Source organism: Triturus cristatus, chromosome 12 (assembly GCF_964204655.1).
Source record: "Triturus cristatus chromosome 12, aTriCri1.1, whole genome shotgun sequence".
Taxonomy (NCBI): domain Eukaryota; kingdom Metazoa; phylum Chordata; class Amphibia; order Caudata; family Salamandridae; genus Triturus; species Triturus cristatus.
In genome coordinates this window covers 419222703-419240188 of record NC_140595.1, presented here as the reverse complement: position 1 = coordinate 419240188, position 17486 = coordinate 419222703, and the positions used below count along the sequence as shown (strand labels likewise).

The 17486-nt window shown below is 40.6% G+C and overlaps 1 protein-coding gene across 2 annotated transcripts in view; it reads right to left on the bottom strand.

Annotated features, from left to right (window-relative positions):
* Positions 1-17486, bottom strand: part of LOC146776042 (fatty acyl-CoA hydrolase precursor, medium chain-like) — a 762376-nt gene that overhangs the window by 556647 nt on the left and 188243 nt on the right. For both annotated transcript variants that reach the window (XM_085639201.1, XM_085639202.1), the window contains one exon: positions 9309-9447. In XM_085639201.1, the coding sequence (XP_085495327.1) occupies positions 9309-9447 (139 nt within the window). The remainder of the gene's footprint in view (positions 1-9308; positions 9448-17486) is intronic.

The following is a 17486-nucleotide window of genomic DNA, read 5'->3' as shown; positions in this document are numbered from 1 at the left end:
GACAAGTAGAGCTAAGAGTGCTAGAGGACTGGGAACAAGCAGATGCAGGAGTGGTAGTTGTTCATAAATAGAGAGGAAGGAGTGGGGGAAACAGGAAGAAATTAAGAGATAGAGAAAGAATTCCCTCAGGGAATGGAAGGCCTGCTGTCAGTAATGGCCCAAAAAATGTTAAAAAAGACTTGAAGACGTATTTGTGTTTTTTTATTAAATACGTTTTTGAAACTATTAAAATATTGTGGCAATCAAGATTATCAAACTTTGCAGTGTGTGTTTTTATAACATGTACATTTCATTATAGCTATTGGAGACTTGCTGACAAATTCAATAGGTCTGCTTTATATATGTTGATGGCTCCCCTCCTGATAAAGCCAATAGACATAACTTTTATATTTTGGTGTTCTCACGCATTGCCAAAGCCAGTAGGTCTGCCTTAGTTAACATGACACACCTTACTTTTAATACTTTCATAGAAATGCATGAATACACTAAGAAAACCAAAGGTTAAAGTGACTTTGTTGCTAGGTGAAACATAATTATTTGCTGTTTAGAAAACACTGAAATTCACCAGTTGTCAGTATCTCAAGTAACTATAATTTGTGCCCTCACCATGCACTGCTTGTAATGTACCCTCACATTCTACATCACCCATGAAATGTTCAGTCACTACATTGATAACATCTCTAATGACATCTGAAATTACATCATTGATAATACCATGCCAGCAGCACGAGTTATAATTACTTCAGGGCACCTTTGTTTTTTTAGTGAATTTTAAATATATTACATAAGGTGTGCCTTCACAAACTGCCCCTTTGACAAAGCGTTACAACAAACAAATGATGGACGGAATGCTGACAATGCAGACATTCTCCCCCAGTCAAGAGATCTGGGTTAAATCCATTGTTTTTTTGCCCACTACGCCACCCCAGTTTAGATATGGCCATATGCAAATCAGTCTTGACCCTGTGCCTCATGGGAACAGTCCAGCCCGAACTGCCAAGCCATGTCTTCCCTGGACCGGAATCAAGCATCCTAGGACCGGTTTCTGGCTATCAGCCGTCATCAGCCAGGATAGCTTGACTCCAGTGGCGTAGTGAGCACGGGTCCCACGTCTGGGAATACCCATCCCACTTAGGGCGAAAAGCGTTACAACAAACAAATGATGGACGGAATGCTGACAATGCAGACATTCTCCCCCAGTCAAGAGATCTGGGTTAAATCCATTGTTTTTTTGCCCACTACGCCACCCCAGTTTAGACATGGCCATATGCAAATCAGTCTTGACCCTGTGCCTCATGGGAACAGTCCAGCCCGAACTGCCAAGCCATGTCTTCCCTGGACCGGAATCAAGCATCCTAGGACCGGTTTCTGGCTATCAGCCGTCATCAGCCAGGATAGCTTGACTCCAGTGGCGTAGTGAGCACGGGTCCCACGTCTGGGAATACCCATCCCACTTAGGGCGAAAAGCGTTCCAACAAACAAATGATGGACGGAATGCTGACAATGCAGACATTCTCCCCCAGTCAAGAGATCTGGGTTAAATCCATTGTTTTTTTGCCCACTACGCCACCCCAGTTTAGACATGGCCAAATGCAAATCAGTCTTGACCCTGTGCCTCATGGGAACAGTCCAGCCCGAACTGCCAAGCCATGTCTTCCCTGGACCGGAATCAAGCATCCTAGGACCGGTTTCTGGCTATCAGCCGTCATCAGCCAGGATAGCTTGACTCCAGTGGCGTAGTGAGCACGGGTCCCACGTCTGGGAATACCCATCCCACTTAGGGCGAAAAGCGTTACAACAAACAAATGATGGACGGAATGCTGACAATGCAGACATTCTCCCCCAGTCAAGAGATCTGGGTTAAATCCATTGTTTTTTTGCCCACTACGCCACCCCAGTTTAGACATGGCCATATGCAAATCAGTCTTGACCCTGTGCCTCATGGGAACAGTCCAGCCCGAACTGCCAAGCCATGTCTTCCCTGGACCGGAATCAAGCATCCTAGGACCGGTATCTGGCTATCAGCCGTCATCAGCCAGGATAGCTTGACTCCAGTGGCGTAGTGAGCACAGGTCCCACGTCTGGGAATACCCATCCCACTTAGGGCGAAAAGCGTTACAACAAACAAATGATGGACGGAATGCTGACAATGCAGACATTCTCCCCCAGTCAAGAGATCTGGGTTAAATCCATTGTTTTTTTGCCCACTACGCCACCCCAGTTTAGACATGGCCATATGCAAATCAGTCTTGACCCTGTGCCTCATGGGAACAGTCCAGCCCGAACTGCCAAGCCATGTCTTCCCTGGACCGGAATCAAGCATCCTAGGACCGGTTTCTGGCTATCAGCCGTCATCAGCCAGGATAGCTTGACTCCAGTGGCGTAGTGAGCACGGGTCCCACGTCTGGGAATACCCATCCCACTTAGGGCGAAAAGCGTTACAACAAACAAATGATGGACGGAATGCTGACAATGCAGACATTCTCCCCCAGTCAAGAGATCTGGGTTAAATCCATTGTTTTTTTGCCCACTACGCCACCCCAGTTTAGACATGGCCATATGCAAATCAGTCTTGACCCTGTGCTTCATGGGAACAGTCCAGCCCGAACTGCCAAGCCATGTCTTCCCTGGACCGGAATCAAGCATCCTAAGACCGGTTTCTGGCTATCAGCCGTCATCAGCCAGGATAGCTTGACTCCAGTGGCGTAGTGAGCACGGGTCCCACGTCTGGGAATACCCATCCCACTTAGGGCGAAAAGCGTTACAACAAACAAATGATGGACAGAATGCTGACAATGCAGACATTCTCCCCCAGTCAAGAGATCTGGGTTAAATCCATTGTTTTTTTGCCCACTACGCCACCCCAGTTCAGACATGGCCATATGCAAATCAGTCTTGACCCTGTGCCTCATGGGAACAGTCCAGCCCGAACTGCCAAGCCATGTCTTCCCTGGACCGGAATCAAGCATCCTAAGACCGGTTTCTGGCTATCAGCCGTCATCAGCCAGGATAGCTTGACTCCAGTGGCGTAGTGAGCACGGGTCCCACGTCTGGGAATACCCATCCCACTTAGGGCGAAAAGCGTTACAACAAACAAATGATGGACGGAATGCTGACAATGCAGACATTCTCCCCCAGTCAAGAGATCTGGGTTAAATCCATCGTTCTTTTGCCCACTACGCCACCCCAGTTCAGACATGGCCATATGCAAATCAGTCTTGACCCTGTGCCTCATGGGAACAGTCCAGCCCGAACTGCCAAGCCATGTCTTCCCTGGACCGGAATCAAGCATCCTAAGACCGGTTTCTGGCTATCAGCCGTCATCAGCCAGGATAGCTTGACTCCAGTGGCGTAGTGAGCATGGGTCCCACGTCTGGGAATACCCATCCCACTTAGGGCGAAAAGCGTTACAACAAACAAATGATGGACGGAATGCTGACAATGCAGACATTCTCCCCCAGTCAAGAGATCTGGGTTAAATCCATCGTTCTTTTGCCCACTACGCCACCCCAGTTCAGACATGGCCATATGCAAATCAGTCTTGACCCTGTGCCTCATGGGAACAGTCCAGCCCGAACTGCCAAGCCATGTCTTCCCTGGACCGGAATCAAGCATCCTAAGACCGGTTTCTGGCTATCAGCCGTCATCAGCCAGGATAGCTTGACTCCAGTGGCGTAGTGAGCACGGGTCCCACGTCTGGGAATACCCATCCCACTTAGGGCGAAAATATTAGGAAATTACTAATCACTGTATCAGCAACAGATAGTGCCGCTGACTTAAGATCTGCTGCTAAGCATCAGTGGGGCCATTTCCCTAAAGTAGACTTAGAAGTGAGTACATCTACATATGTATGTTTACTCTAACACTTTGTAGTAAATGTACTGCTTTTGGTTACTTGCCATTTACATTTGTAAATTTGCTACAAAGTATAGACTTACATGTCTCCTGGGTTTCTAGAGGTGCAAGCTAATTTACTAGTGTAATGTTATGATGAGTAATTTTTCACACATAACTCAAGGTCTCCGCCACCAGGGCAGAGATCTCCCTATTCTAAAATATAGGGAAACCTTAAAAATGTACTAAGTGTTTTAACAAATTAGGAACTATATTTTTACTTCATCAATGATTCTTTATATTTTACACATTTATTTTAAACATACAACAGTATAAATAAAATGTTACAGCATTAATAGCTTAGTTTCACATGTAAAATGCAATTCTTTTGAATATATAAAATTAAATGTTTTTTAAGTTTAAAAAAAATTCCACATAAAGTAACGTAATTGTTGTTTTTAATAAATATAAATGTTACATAATTTTTTTACTTGAAATAATGTAATAAAGTAATTTAAAATGAAATAATAGTTCTATTTATCAACACTTTAAAAAAAAGAATATATTTATATATATATACTTTTAGTAAGTTTCAATTATTTCAATTATTTTAAAATTACATTTATTTTAAGTCCCTAACTTCATTATTTTCTATTCAAAGTTATTGCAGCATGAGTGATTGGCCATGTGTGGTGCTGGACTTTCTCAAGCTCTGAGCTGTAGTACATTATGCCTGTTTGTGGTCATTTTGCAGTGTAGTACCTATTGAAGGGCAGGTGTTAATATCAACTAGCTAATTCTTTTGTGGGTGGGCGTTTGTCCCTCCCTAAAACAATCCCTAATCCTCTCTCAACCTCTCCCTTTTAGTTGTAGTATTCTCCATTTTCTAGCCACCCCGTCCTGTCCCTCTCACATTTTTTACCAAAATGTATACTTATAAGTGTGGAGATCTCCCCAGTCAGGGCAGATATCCCTGCACAGAATAAAAAGGAGAGGCGGAGATCTCCTCATATAAGTATGTGAATAGCATTTTGTAGCACTATTTTAGTACTAACAAATGTACAGAAAAATTCTGTATATAACCAGATCTCATAGTCTAGAAAGTGAACAGATCAGGCCAGGAACAGAAATGGTTGGAAGTATATGAATTTATAGGAGGGGTGATACAATAGTGTTTTGGCATTTACTAAAAATTGTGGGTGCAAACCACATGCAGGGTGGCTACTCCGTTACAGAAGGAGATTGAGAAAATCACATAAGTTGCCTTTAAATGTACACCAGAGTGAAAACATGCATTTTCAAATATGTGGGGCAGATGAAATGGTCATATCATTGGAGAATGTGGATTCAACAATGATCAGGCAGAGAGGTTAGATGGAATTCTGAATATTTGTTTTCAATCTGATCCATCATATAGTTATTTGTGGCTGATGGTTCTCTTCAGATCATGTCTAGACCATCAAACAATGCCAGATTCTTGGAAGGGTTTGATTTTACAGCAATTCTAAAAATTGGGAAATATTATAGGTTGCTCCTCTTTTTGGATGTTGATGCTAATTGTTCACTCAAAGTTTGATAGAGATTTTCAAGAATTGGGTTTCTAAAAACAAATGTGTTACTTCTAACTAACAATTTTTCAAACACAAGGCAATACTATGCATAATATTTTGACTATTATAAGTATATCAAACAAAACCCTGGCTGAAAATGAAAATAATTAATCTGTTTTATAGAGAACGAAATGACTTTTGATGGTGTACATCATTACATTTGTTGGAAAAAGTTAAACAAATGAAAGATTCCTCCTGAAAGACAACCAACTTCTATGTTCTGACACAAGGAAGAGGATCATATTGGAGCAAAACTCTCACTTGGTCAAAGAAATCTTAAAATAGGCGGACTTAAATGAGTAGATTTTAGTGGCCAAGTCTTTTAACCTCTATACTGCTCACATGGGAGAATGTATTTCAGAAAAACCCACATTTACCTTTGTTTTGGGCATTACATGGCTGCTGGCACTTGAGTATTCTGATGACACTGTCCTTCTAGACTTTACTGTTGTGGGCTTAAAATTTACCTTTTTTGCATTGAACAAATACAATGCAAAGAATACATTTTAGTGAATCCTACAAAAACCGCAGTGGTTGTCTTTGGTAACGTTCAGTGTTAAATTGGTGATTTGAGTATCAAATACTTTATTATTAATAGTGGTACAAAGTAGAATAATTTAGGATTGTGGATAGAGGAACATAATAATATTAAATTACATCTAATGACTCTTAAATAAAACCTGAACTTTATATTTTATGTTCTGCTTTGTAGATTGTATAAAGCACCATCATTATGTACGTTTATGATGGGCATGCACAGTTTGTGATGAAATTACAGTTTATGATATTATCATAAATTATGGGTCTGATTCACAAAGGTAAACTTACACTTTTGTTAACGTTTACTATTTGTTTTTATTGAGAAACTACAAGTTTATTTTACTAATAGTAATTTTAAGACTGCAGAGACTCAACTGTTGGGATGGAGAAATCCACACAAGAAAAGATGGACTGGCTTGTCTTTTTATGTGAATACTAAAAAATGTGACACAAAAGTTTAAGTTTATCTTTTTGAATGAGGCACTATCTCTTTAACTCTACTTGATTTTTATTATCAGCTTTGAGGGCTATCTTTGAACTACTTTAGAGTGTGTAACAAAGTGATGGTCTCTTTTATACTATGATTGTTGCAATTTTTTATGCTGTAAATATTGTAATTAATCAAAAACAATAAATTTGATCTTGATATAACCATGTTTCAAACTTTATTACTCTCAAAGCAAATCTTTCAAGACCAAGCAGAGCAAAATAAGCTTATCTATGAATTGTGATATCCTTTAAAAGGTGTTGATCTTTGGCTGCCAAAGTAAACTTTATTAGCGAATATGGGCCATATTTAGGGTTTTAAGAGGTGGGTAGTGGAGGCACAACAGCTTCCTTCCTAGTCTCATCCCCATTACATATTGAGAGTCGCTGGAGTGTCTACAGCCTTTTATGCAAAAGTTCTAACACTGACATATGGAAGCAATTTTGGTAAAACCAAAGAGTATCAGCTGGTTCATCATGCCATGACAGCATCATTCTTTAACAGGTATGCTATTTTCGGAACATAATTCCCCCAAATGGGGGTGTGTTTCAGAGAAGAAAAAATCAATGTCCCTCCCATGCTGGGTATTTACTATCAACACATGTTTATTTTTTTTCTCCTTAGAACCATCATACTGAGCATAAAGCTCATGAACAGGAAAAGAAACAGCTGAAAAAGATGGCCCACCCCAAATAGCACACACCATCTTTCATAAACTCTAAATGAAGCAGAGGAACCATGATACAGACAGAGAAGGCAAACTCACATTTTGGGGAAATGTCTCATTAACACTCAGCTGCAACTAAGGCCCTATTACAATATTATCAGTTTTGGATGAAACCAGTCTAGCAAATAAACTGTGTCCATCCACGGACTGAAACATCAGGAGATGAAGATCTGATGTTGGTGCTAAATTCGTACTATTGCTTAAACCTAAAAAATATTAGTACACACTTATGCCAAGCAGTTGGCCCATGGAAACCCCTTTTTCTTTGTCCACTGCCCAAGATGAAATCTTTAAAAAGTTGGTGTGAGTCGCATATGAGGAGGGTACCTCCAAACCTCAGGGTGCTGACTGACTACACTATCAGTGAAGAGAAGGCTACATTGTGAGTCAGGTGACATCATCTAACATTTATGGTTATCTTCTTCCAATTGCCCCTGTGTACTGTGGGAATCCACATTACTAATCCTTGAGGGGCAACCTTGAATTTTTAACAACTTGTCCAGCATATCAGGTTTCAAAAGTAATGAGAAAAAAGATACAGATGTTTGTTCTAGAGATGCACGTCCAATCTCAGCAGCACATTAATAAACTCTACTGCCATTTGAATAGGTTTTCACTATACAAATACCCCAAAAATAATTTTGATCGTAGTGTGAAAGAAACTATTGCAACAGTGCAGAATGTTTATTTAGGTTATCTAAGACAGCCATATGTGCTTTTTTGTTGTGAGCTACTAGACGATGATAAATGTTTGTCTGCTACCACAGATGTAAGGACATCAGACCACCTGCCCAAGTTAGAGCGGACGGTCTGGCATACTTATTGTTCTGTACTCGCAGCAGAAAAACCTCCAGAATGTGGGGGTTATTAGTTTTTTTTCCAGAAAAACAAAAATGTTTGGTGTATGGCAGCCAAAAAGACAGCTGCCTCAGTCCAAACTTTCAATGCATTCACAGGGCCCTGCCAGTGTGCACCCCTATCTCGTGATTTTGTCTTGACTCTTTGCTGCCTACAAATGGTTTGTGCAGTAGCCTAAACCTGTTTGCGCTTGTTTCATGTTTATTCTTGTCTACACCGAAAATTTGGGGTCAGCCATTTTGCTACATGAATTGTACTCCTGAGGATGGCCTTGTGTATGGACCACAACATAGACCGAAACATTGATGCTAACTCTGCACTTTCTCTGGGACAAATCAGGTGCTACCTACGCAACAAAAATATAAAGTACTTATGGACACTTTTTTCCTTGTAAGGAAATAGAGCGAATATGTGAACTACCTCTCGGTTGCGTTATTGAATACATTTTTGGACATGTATGTGTGCGTGTTGCAATTGGACCACAATTTTAGCATTGAAGTAACACTTTGCATAGTCAATTAAATATGTTTCTTGATACAATGTACACCGATGTTGATTTTCTATTCATGTACATTGCTATTGGATCGCTTCAAGGAGTGCTTCACAGGTTAGTTATGCTGCTTCCTACACTTACCACATTGATAAATCCAGGCATCCTTCCAGAGTCGTTCTCTGAGAATTACAGTCCTTTTTTCTCTGTCTGTGACCAACAGAAAAATAATGAACCCTACATCCTGGGAAAAAACACCCCCAGAATGTGCAGGCCATTATTATTTTCTTTTTTCAGACACAAACTCCCACTGTGAATTTATTTCTGAAAAACAAAAAAAGTTTGGTGTGTGGTGGCCTAAAAGAGGCAGCCTAACACCAAACTTTCAGTGCCTACACAGGATTGTATTAATGTACTTAGGATGTCTGTAAGTCTTTGCTGGGTGCCTTGAGGAACTCATGATTATTCATACAACTCTGCTGCCTGCAAATAGTGATCACTTAAGCTGACAGGCAGCAGTCTGGACAGCGTTGTGGAGGAGATGACCTCTGCCACCATGAGAGACCTTCTGAAGTCTAAATTAGGTCTCAGGTCTGTTTTTAGTTCGAGGGACTATGTGTTGTATTCAATAGAGTTATGTGAATGAAATACAAAATGCGAATATAGTAGGTCTAGTTTCATTACTCGGGAAACACATTAATGCACACATTAATGAAGGTATTACATTATTTTGTAATTGAAGATAGACATGCGTTTCCTTACAGGCAATTTGTCATCCTTCCTCACACCTGCAGGGGTGTATATGTTCAAGTACAGACAATCCTCAGATATAGTAAAATCTGGAAATTCTGACTGACTCATTTCTCTGGAGTTATTAAGATACTTAAGGTCTTGAATACACCTGTTAATGAAAAGATAGATATATCAATATTTCAAGTAATAAGTACAGTACTGACATGAGCAATGGTGGAGGAAAGCAATTTTCTTTAGAAGGTTTTTCATCGTTTAAATACAATATTGTGCATTATGAAACATGTGAACCATATGGTATACAAATAGATAAAAGAACTAGAATAAGGTGGGAAAAAATATGCAACGTAATAACATTTAGGGAAACATTTTATACATCAAATACATTTGTAATTTATATATTAAGGGCAATAATTAGGAAGGCCTATGAAGTAGAAGGGGGATGAATTTCTTTCGGAAATGATTGGTCAAGCAATGACTATATGAGAGTGTCTGTTTTAAGCAAATTACATAAAGAAGGTCAAATATACAGATATTGAAGTTAAAGATTAAAAATGAAAGTTCAAAAGAGATAAAGACACTCCATCTCCATCTAGTAATTGCCATTAGTATGCTCCACTTTATTTAATAAACCACTGATTCTATTCTTTTTCTGATCTTGAGTCTATTAGATTCACTTTCCTGGGTTGTTGACATCTATTGCTAGACAATTGAAAGTGTATAAAGTACTACATTTCACCCATTTTACCCAAATCATATGAGCATACATTGCTTTATTTTTAAGAGGATGACCAGGTGAAAATTAGCAACTTAAAATGCCACACCCAGCAATATCAGGTGCATTTCAACTCGATTCAAAAAAGTGGTTGCTGTGGAAAGAACTGTTGCGCATCTGATAAAAAGGTGTGAGTGTGTATTGATTGTGCTCATACACAATGTGGGTCATATTTATTAAGGGTTTTGCGTCACCCTTCTGCCACTCAAGGAGGAGCAGGGTGACGCAAAACCTATAATGAGATTTACCAAGCCATGCAAGGCCACCTGCCTGACCTTGTATGACTTGTTAAATCTGGAGTAATGCAAGGCAGTGCAAGTCTCTGCCTTGTGCTACTCTGCACCAGGGGGGCGTTTCATGGGTGGAGCATGGGTGTTCCCAAGCATCCACTCATTTATTCTGAAGCATTCCCAGATTTACCAATACTGATAGACATGGGAATGCTCCAGATTGCTGCACCTCCCAAGGGGAGGTGTAACGAGGAGAAATATCTCTATTTCTCCTTGTATTTTCCTTTTTCTACGTGTGCTGCATTCTGCATAAACAGGAAAAAGCCTCAGAGGATTGATTTTGTGCAAGAATGTGTCCTATAGAAAAACAATCCTGCCTGTAATGCAGGCACCCCTGAACCATGGTACAAGGGTGCCTAGATTGGCACCAGTCAGTGGTTTGTGTGCCAGTGCAATCAGAAAGAAGGAATGCACCATATCTTGATAGATATGATGCATTCCTGCCCTCACCCTTTCACGCAGCACAGCAAGGTGTCTTGCTACATTGCATAGCATGAAATTATGATAAATCTGGGTATTTGTATAGTGTTGCTACTAAGATGCCTAAATAGACCCCTCGCTACCTAGGAAAGTCATATAAGGCAACAGCCACAACAACCTCAGCTTAATACAAGAACAAACAGAAAATTGGCAAGAGAGCAGACAACAGAACAATCTTAGAGTGAAGTTCAAAGTACAACAGTGATTTGATTTGGAATGCATCAATATTTTGTATGAAGGAACACATAAAGGCACAAATTGTCTGTACAGCCAAATCAGATCTCCAACTAGACTCTCTCAAGGCCTAGGTGGAAGATGTATCAAAACATAGCATATATTGTAGAGTGACGAAGTACAGTCCAATATGGCTTGCAAAATGGTAGAACACCTCCTAGGAGGTGGAAGTAGTACATTTGGTGGATATTGTAGCCAATGTTAGTTAGGTATAGCCATGGAATCCGGCCCCAAGTTTGGGATATGTATTTCAAGTCTGGAAAGACCCTTGCAGGGAGACGCACCATATTCACCCTCATTGAAGATAGTAGGTCTTTAGCAGCTACACAGAGGTTTTAATTCATCACCTGTTGGCATGCACTTTACATGGGGTTGAGGAGGGAGGGAATAAGGGTCCTATGCCTACTGGTCATCCAGCCTCAGACTGGGGGGTGGGGTGACTAGAGATGCATTATAACCCACATATTGCTCCTGCTAAAAGAAGGTGAAATACGTAGCATAAAAGGTCCCAGAAATTGGAAAACTCAGTGATAAATGCCCTGGCAATCCCAGTTGCTGAGTGTTAATACCCATTTCTGGCCACAAACTATTAACCCTCTTGTAATGACATCCAGTAATGGTAATGCAAGGTGTACGTATGAATAAGCAATAAACTATGGAACATTTGAGATTGGATAGAAGAAAGACAGAGCATCTCCGCTTTCGGAAGCAGAAATAGTTAGCTCCAGCCCAGCAATCAGATAATAGAAGACAAGCATCATGATTACTATGTATTACATCACAAATAAGGAAAAATATAGTTTGGCATACATAGAGGTGACATAGATAACAGTGAAAGGTATAAAAATGAAGGGTCTGTGACATGTGTCAACTTCTATCTGCAGTATAAAGTCCTATTTGCCTTTCCGTAAAGCTGTGAAAACATTCCTCTTCCCTCCGCTATAAGATTCCTTGTTACTACAAGCTGAACGGTTTTCTGTTGTCAGCCCCGGGACGCCCCTCCACTGGGGCAGCCGTGCGCTTTATAAGTCACCCCATCATAACATAACATAACATGGAATAAGACCCACACTGGGGCTCTGTGGCTTGGAGGTGCACACCAGGTGCACCCCTCCTTTGTTGACACTAACTACTGTCCTCTTGCTGGGTTGAGAAATATTGATAGTGGCAACAACAATTGCTTATACATATTTATAGAAACAGGCCAGTTTGTTGTAATCTGCATGAGGAGAACAGCCCACTTATCACTGCTATTAAAAATAAATTCTCCCAGTCGCCTTCACTTGGGTTCTACTGTAGGGGTGCAGGAATCCATAATGGATCTCTCGTGCAGTTATAGTTAACAAAATTAAGGAGGGAGCCTGCTCGATGGATGCAAATTGCTGTTAGCCCCTAGAGTATTTCTGAGGCTTATGAGAAAAGCAGGAGGGAAGGTCCGTAATGCGAGTCTCTGCCCCATTTCTGCATTACCCGTGTGTATTACCCAAGTGAGGAAAACTTCTTTTGTGCCAATGTTTCACAGCCCTTGTCAGGTTATACGTAGCCCCAACCTTCTGCCTTCCAAATCTGAAAAACAATGTTAAGTGGCTGAGTAGCTAGCGTGAAATATAATCCATTTGCCTGAAACTAAGCATAACCCATGATGGGCCATTAGGATCCACAATGTAGATTTCTAATTTAGACAGTATAAATATGGAATGGCTTCGCCCAGATGTTAAGGGGACTTCTCATTGACTAGTAGAGGGAGAGCCATGCAGTGGACTGGGTGAACATTTCTGAGTTCCATGGCTGATGTTTTGAGCAGGTAACCTCCTTCTCATGTCAGTAACAATCCTGGGAGTCCCAAAACAATCCTCATAGAAGTTCTTGGGAGATTTCTTGAGATAAGGAGTTGTCAATGAGGAGAAAGAGGTGTTGGAGGCCTCTCTATAAGCCACCAGCTGCCTAGGAAAGCGACCCATAACCCAGCTGCCTGATGAAGAGAATGAACTGTGCAGGAAAGGCTGAGTAATATCAACAGAGAAGTGAAAGCAATGTCTGGACTGACTAGCCTCTGCAGAGCTGTAGTAAGCTGCCTGATATCCCAGCTGTGATCTGAAAAATGTGTTGCTTTCATGTATAAGATGGACCACTAGGCAGCAGCGGCTTCTTCATGAGGGCGGGGGAGTGCCACCCCCCGCCTGCTGTGAAAATGTAAAATGTGAAAAATAAAATGTCAATGAAATGATTACATTGCCATTTTATTTTTCACAGTTAGCGCGCAGCAACAGCCTGCCTGCCTCCAGCTGGGGGTAGGAGGGGGGTGTCCTCCCCTGTCGCAGATTGGCAGCAGGGGAAGACTGAAGCAGGGCTGACTGGATGCTCCAAGGGCTCTCCTGAGCTGGCCAAAGTGACATGCACACTTTGAAGCTCTCCACTCAGCTGTCCTTGACCAATCACAGGCCTAAAGGGCCTAAAGTAGCATCCAGCCAGGATGCTCCATTCAATCCTGGCGTTGCTCTCATCTTGGTGAGAGTAGAGTCAGGATTGGTTAGTGGAATTTCCTGGAGGCTGGAGCCCATGGAGCTGACTGACAAGGGACCAAGGAGGCTTTCGGACGTGCAACTGGCAAGGTAAGTGACTTTATTTTGTATTATTTGCCACTCGCCTAGCCTATATGCACGCACCCATCCACCACTCAGTTGTCCACCCCACCAATGCATAAACTTGCCAGACACCCCTGCCTCTGGGTAAGTAGCCCTGGTTGGAGATGCCACCTTGTGAGACAGGAAGCAGGCAGCCAGGCACCCTCCCCTAAGCCAATCACAATGCTTCAGTGCAGTGTTGTGATTGGTCTGAGCGCTGTGACACAGCACTCAGCCAGGGACTGTAGGGGTGGGCATGTTCTCCATGCAGGCTGTAATGCAGCCTGCATGGATAACAGGGAAGTGCGCATGACTGCTTTGGGCGACCCCCTAGAGGGCCGACCAAACAGTCATTGCGCACTTGAGTGGGCAAACCACTCCGCCCCTGCCCTGCTCCGCGAGCAGAGCAGCCCCGCGCACCCTCCCGCCCGCAAAGTAAACATAACATGGTAATAACTGAAATTCATTATCATGTTATGTTTCCTCTTCTGCACTGCTTGAAAGCAGTGGGGCAACGCTCCTTCGCAATAGCAGAGGAGCTGCCACTGGATTTTAATATAATAAAGACACTAAACTTGGTGATGCACAAATAATAAATGTTCAATCAAACTTCACAAATTATCTATTGTTTGGGCCCTATATAGTTTTATCAGCAAAACAACATGTCTGTGCAATGTTAGTGGCTAAATCAATGGAAAATGAGCTGCCTGTCAACGACAGCATGTTAGAGGGAGTTTGTTTATAGTAAACCTTTATATATAAATCTGGTGAGATTCAACAATTGTCAAACTATTCACTAATGGCATGAACATTAATTCATGAACGCAATATAATTTGTATTTATATGACCAGTAGCCATAGAACCCTTTTTCAACCTATTTGGGACAGCACATTTATAATATTTAAATGCATATCCATGCATATAACAATCTTAACATATATAAATTACAATTGACATTCATAAGAGTCCTTTTTAGTGGTTTCTTAAGGTGTCTCCCAATTTGTTCATGGTAAAGAGTCCACCCTGGAAGTTCCTTCTACTCTTCAAACCAGGTCCATCTGGGAACCCAATGTTGAGCTCAAGGTTTAAGATTGATGGTGTCCATATGCAAAATTCCAATTAGTAAAGAGAAGAACTCCAAAAAATGAAAAAATTCAATGCATTTCGGCTTCTCCTTTGGGACATCTGAGGACACTGTAACTAAGATGTAGGGAATTTCTACGTTAACCTAAGGAACAATGAGGCAAAAAACTCTCCTGCCAGAAGAAGAATCAAAATAGATTAGAACAATCCTTGGAGCTCAGTAATTTGCTCAGGGCAAGGAATCTATACAAACTGCTCATCAGGTGCAGCTACCCCTGTGATACGTCTCTACTGGGGGCAGGTGGTCTCTTAATGACAGGGCTCTCCACAACATGCTTTAGTACTATTGTTGTGACAGTGTGCTCCAAAATGCACCATTGGCAACATACCATACTCTTACCACTCTCCTACTGAATTGGTGTGCTGATTTGCTACAATTGTTCTTTGAATATCAGTTGGATTTTTCATTATTCTAATACCTTCAGTGGAGTACCATTGGAGCAGCACCCCCCACCCTGAAAGTTCCTTGTGAACCAATGATTCCCAGGCAGTCCTGTGGGAGAGGGTGTAGAGGATCTCAATGGTTACTGCAAGAAACCTCCTAGGGGGATACAGATGTAAGTTGTGCCAAAAACTGTCAATGCAGTATGGGCTATACTATCAATATTTTTGCCAGGGCACCCTGTCCCTTATAGACCTCCTATGAGTTTATGGAGTCTGTATTAGCACACACTCTCATGGGTGTTTTGAGACTACTCAAGGGTTAGGGAAGCTACCTACACAGAACAATGGAGTGGTGAGTGAACCAGTACTTTCTGTTTATGTTCTATGCTGTCACCAGCACATGTGTCAATTGACAAGATGTGTGTATACACTGGATATATCTCTTTTGCAATATTGTGTATGCTCTTATTCTGCAGAAGATGCCCCCAGTGCATGTGTACATCAACAAAAAAACAGCAAGAAGGCTATAACAGGATCACATTTCGCCTCTAAACCTTCCACAAGATTGGTAAGTTAATAATGTTTCACCAAGGGTCAAAGAATAATTTTTCATTTATATAACATTGATAAAAAGTGACATTGTTGGAAATAAAACAAAAGGTTACTCAATCGCCAATAAAGTGGAAGTTACAACACAACCAATTGGTGATGGTAACATAACAAATATTTCTGTGAGTTCCCAACTGAGCACTCTTTGAAGTAAAAGGCATACGTGGTTCCCAATGAGCCTTAGAACCACATACATGTCAGGAGTTTGGCATCCGCCAAACCCTGTTGTGGCAGGGCAATAATAGCAATTGTATTTATTCAAAATGTATTATGCTTTTTGTTGGTACCATTGTTTTTTAAAAATAGCTTAAACCCCATGATCCTTCTGCGTCCTTGGGTTCTTTTGTCTGTTTGTACAGTAGAATCATTGTTGGGATTGTTCCCTACTCAACCTTTCCTCCACCTTTAGATACTGCAAATGCTACTCATGCTACTCACGCTCACAGTAGAAGCAAGGGCTTCCAACATACACCAAACTGTTTCTCTCCCAGTGGACAATTGATGAACTAGCATATAGGCAATGAAAAAGCTTGTTTAGTGACCAAGAAACGTTAGTTGCACTATCCATTTATATATAACTAATGTATTGCTGTTTAATTGAGGTTAACAAGCATGCATGAGAGAATGAGGTTGCTGGAACATAATGAACACAACTGATCCTTCACAAAATGTGGCTATTTCTGTGACTTATTGAATGATTGTTTTTATTTGACATGGTAGTCAACTACAGATGTATGCAACGGAAGATATGAATCTCATGCAACCACTATATTTCTCTAACTAAATCTCTCAGAAAACCAAGCAAAATAATAGAAACAATTAAAGTTTCAATAAAGTTGAAATGTGAATATGGATTAATTATTATGAACAGTGGCTTATTGGAGTGGCCAAAAAATGTGTACGTTGTTCTGATACCAAGACATTCATCTAATCAATAACAAAATGTTAGGTAAAATCTTGTTATTCTGCCATAAATGTAACCTATTATTTTTTTATGCAGTAGCAATATTCTAAGGAAAGCTTTTTATGGCAGAATTCAAAGAGATAATAATGCTGCACAAAATGTAATTCTCAATGGTTATTAGTAGTGGAAATGAACGCCACATATTTTTCATTTCTAATGTATCACAATACACTATAATCTAAGTGAACCGACTTAAGTAAAGTGGCTTAATGAGAACTGCAAAGAACTTTTAAAAAAATTGTCAGCTTTCCTACTGCAACTAATGATAGATAACGTCACTCAACATTAGTTCCCTACAAGTTGTAAATCCGAAGACAAACGCATTCATGTTAATAGACGTGCAGCAATTGATACACTTTTTGAAACTGCAAATAGAATGAATTCACTTTATTCAAAATTACTCACTACAGGTAGTACCCCTGGCTGGTTCTGAAATCCACCTAAAAAAGTATTTTAGGTATGGACTAGAGAAAACGTTGACATTCTTATTTTTATTGGAGCAAAACCAACATAAGCAATAATAATAATAATAATATAAATTAAAAATAATAAACTTAATAATAATAAACGTAATAATATTATTATTAATAATATTAATAATAATACATTACTATTCATCATCATCATTATATTACTATTAATGTTATTGTTATAATACTATTAATAATACTATTAATAATAATACT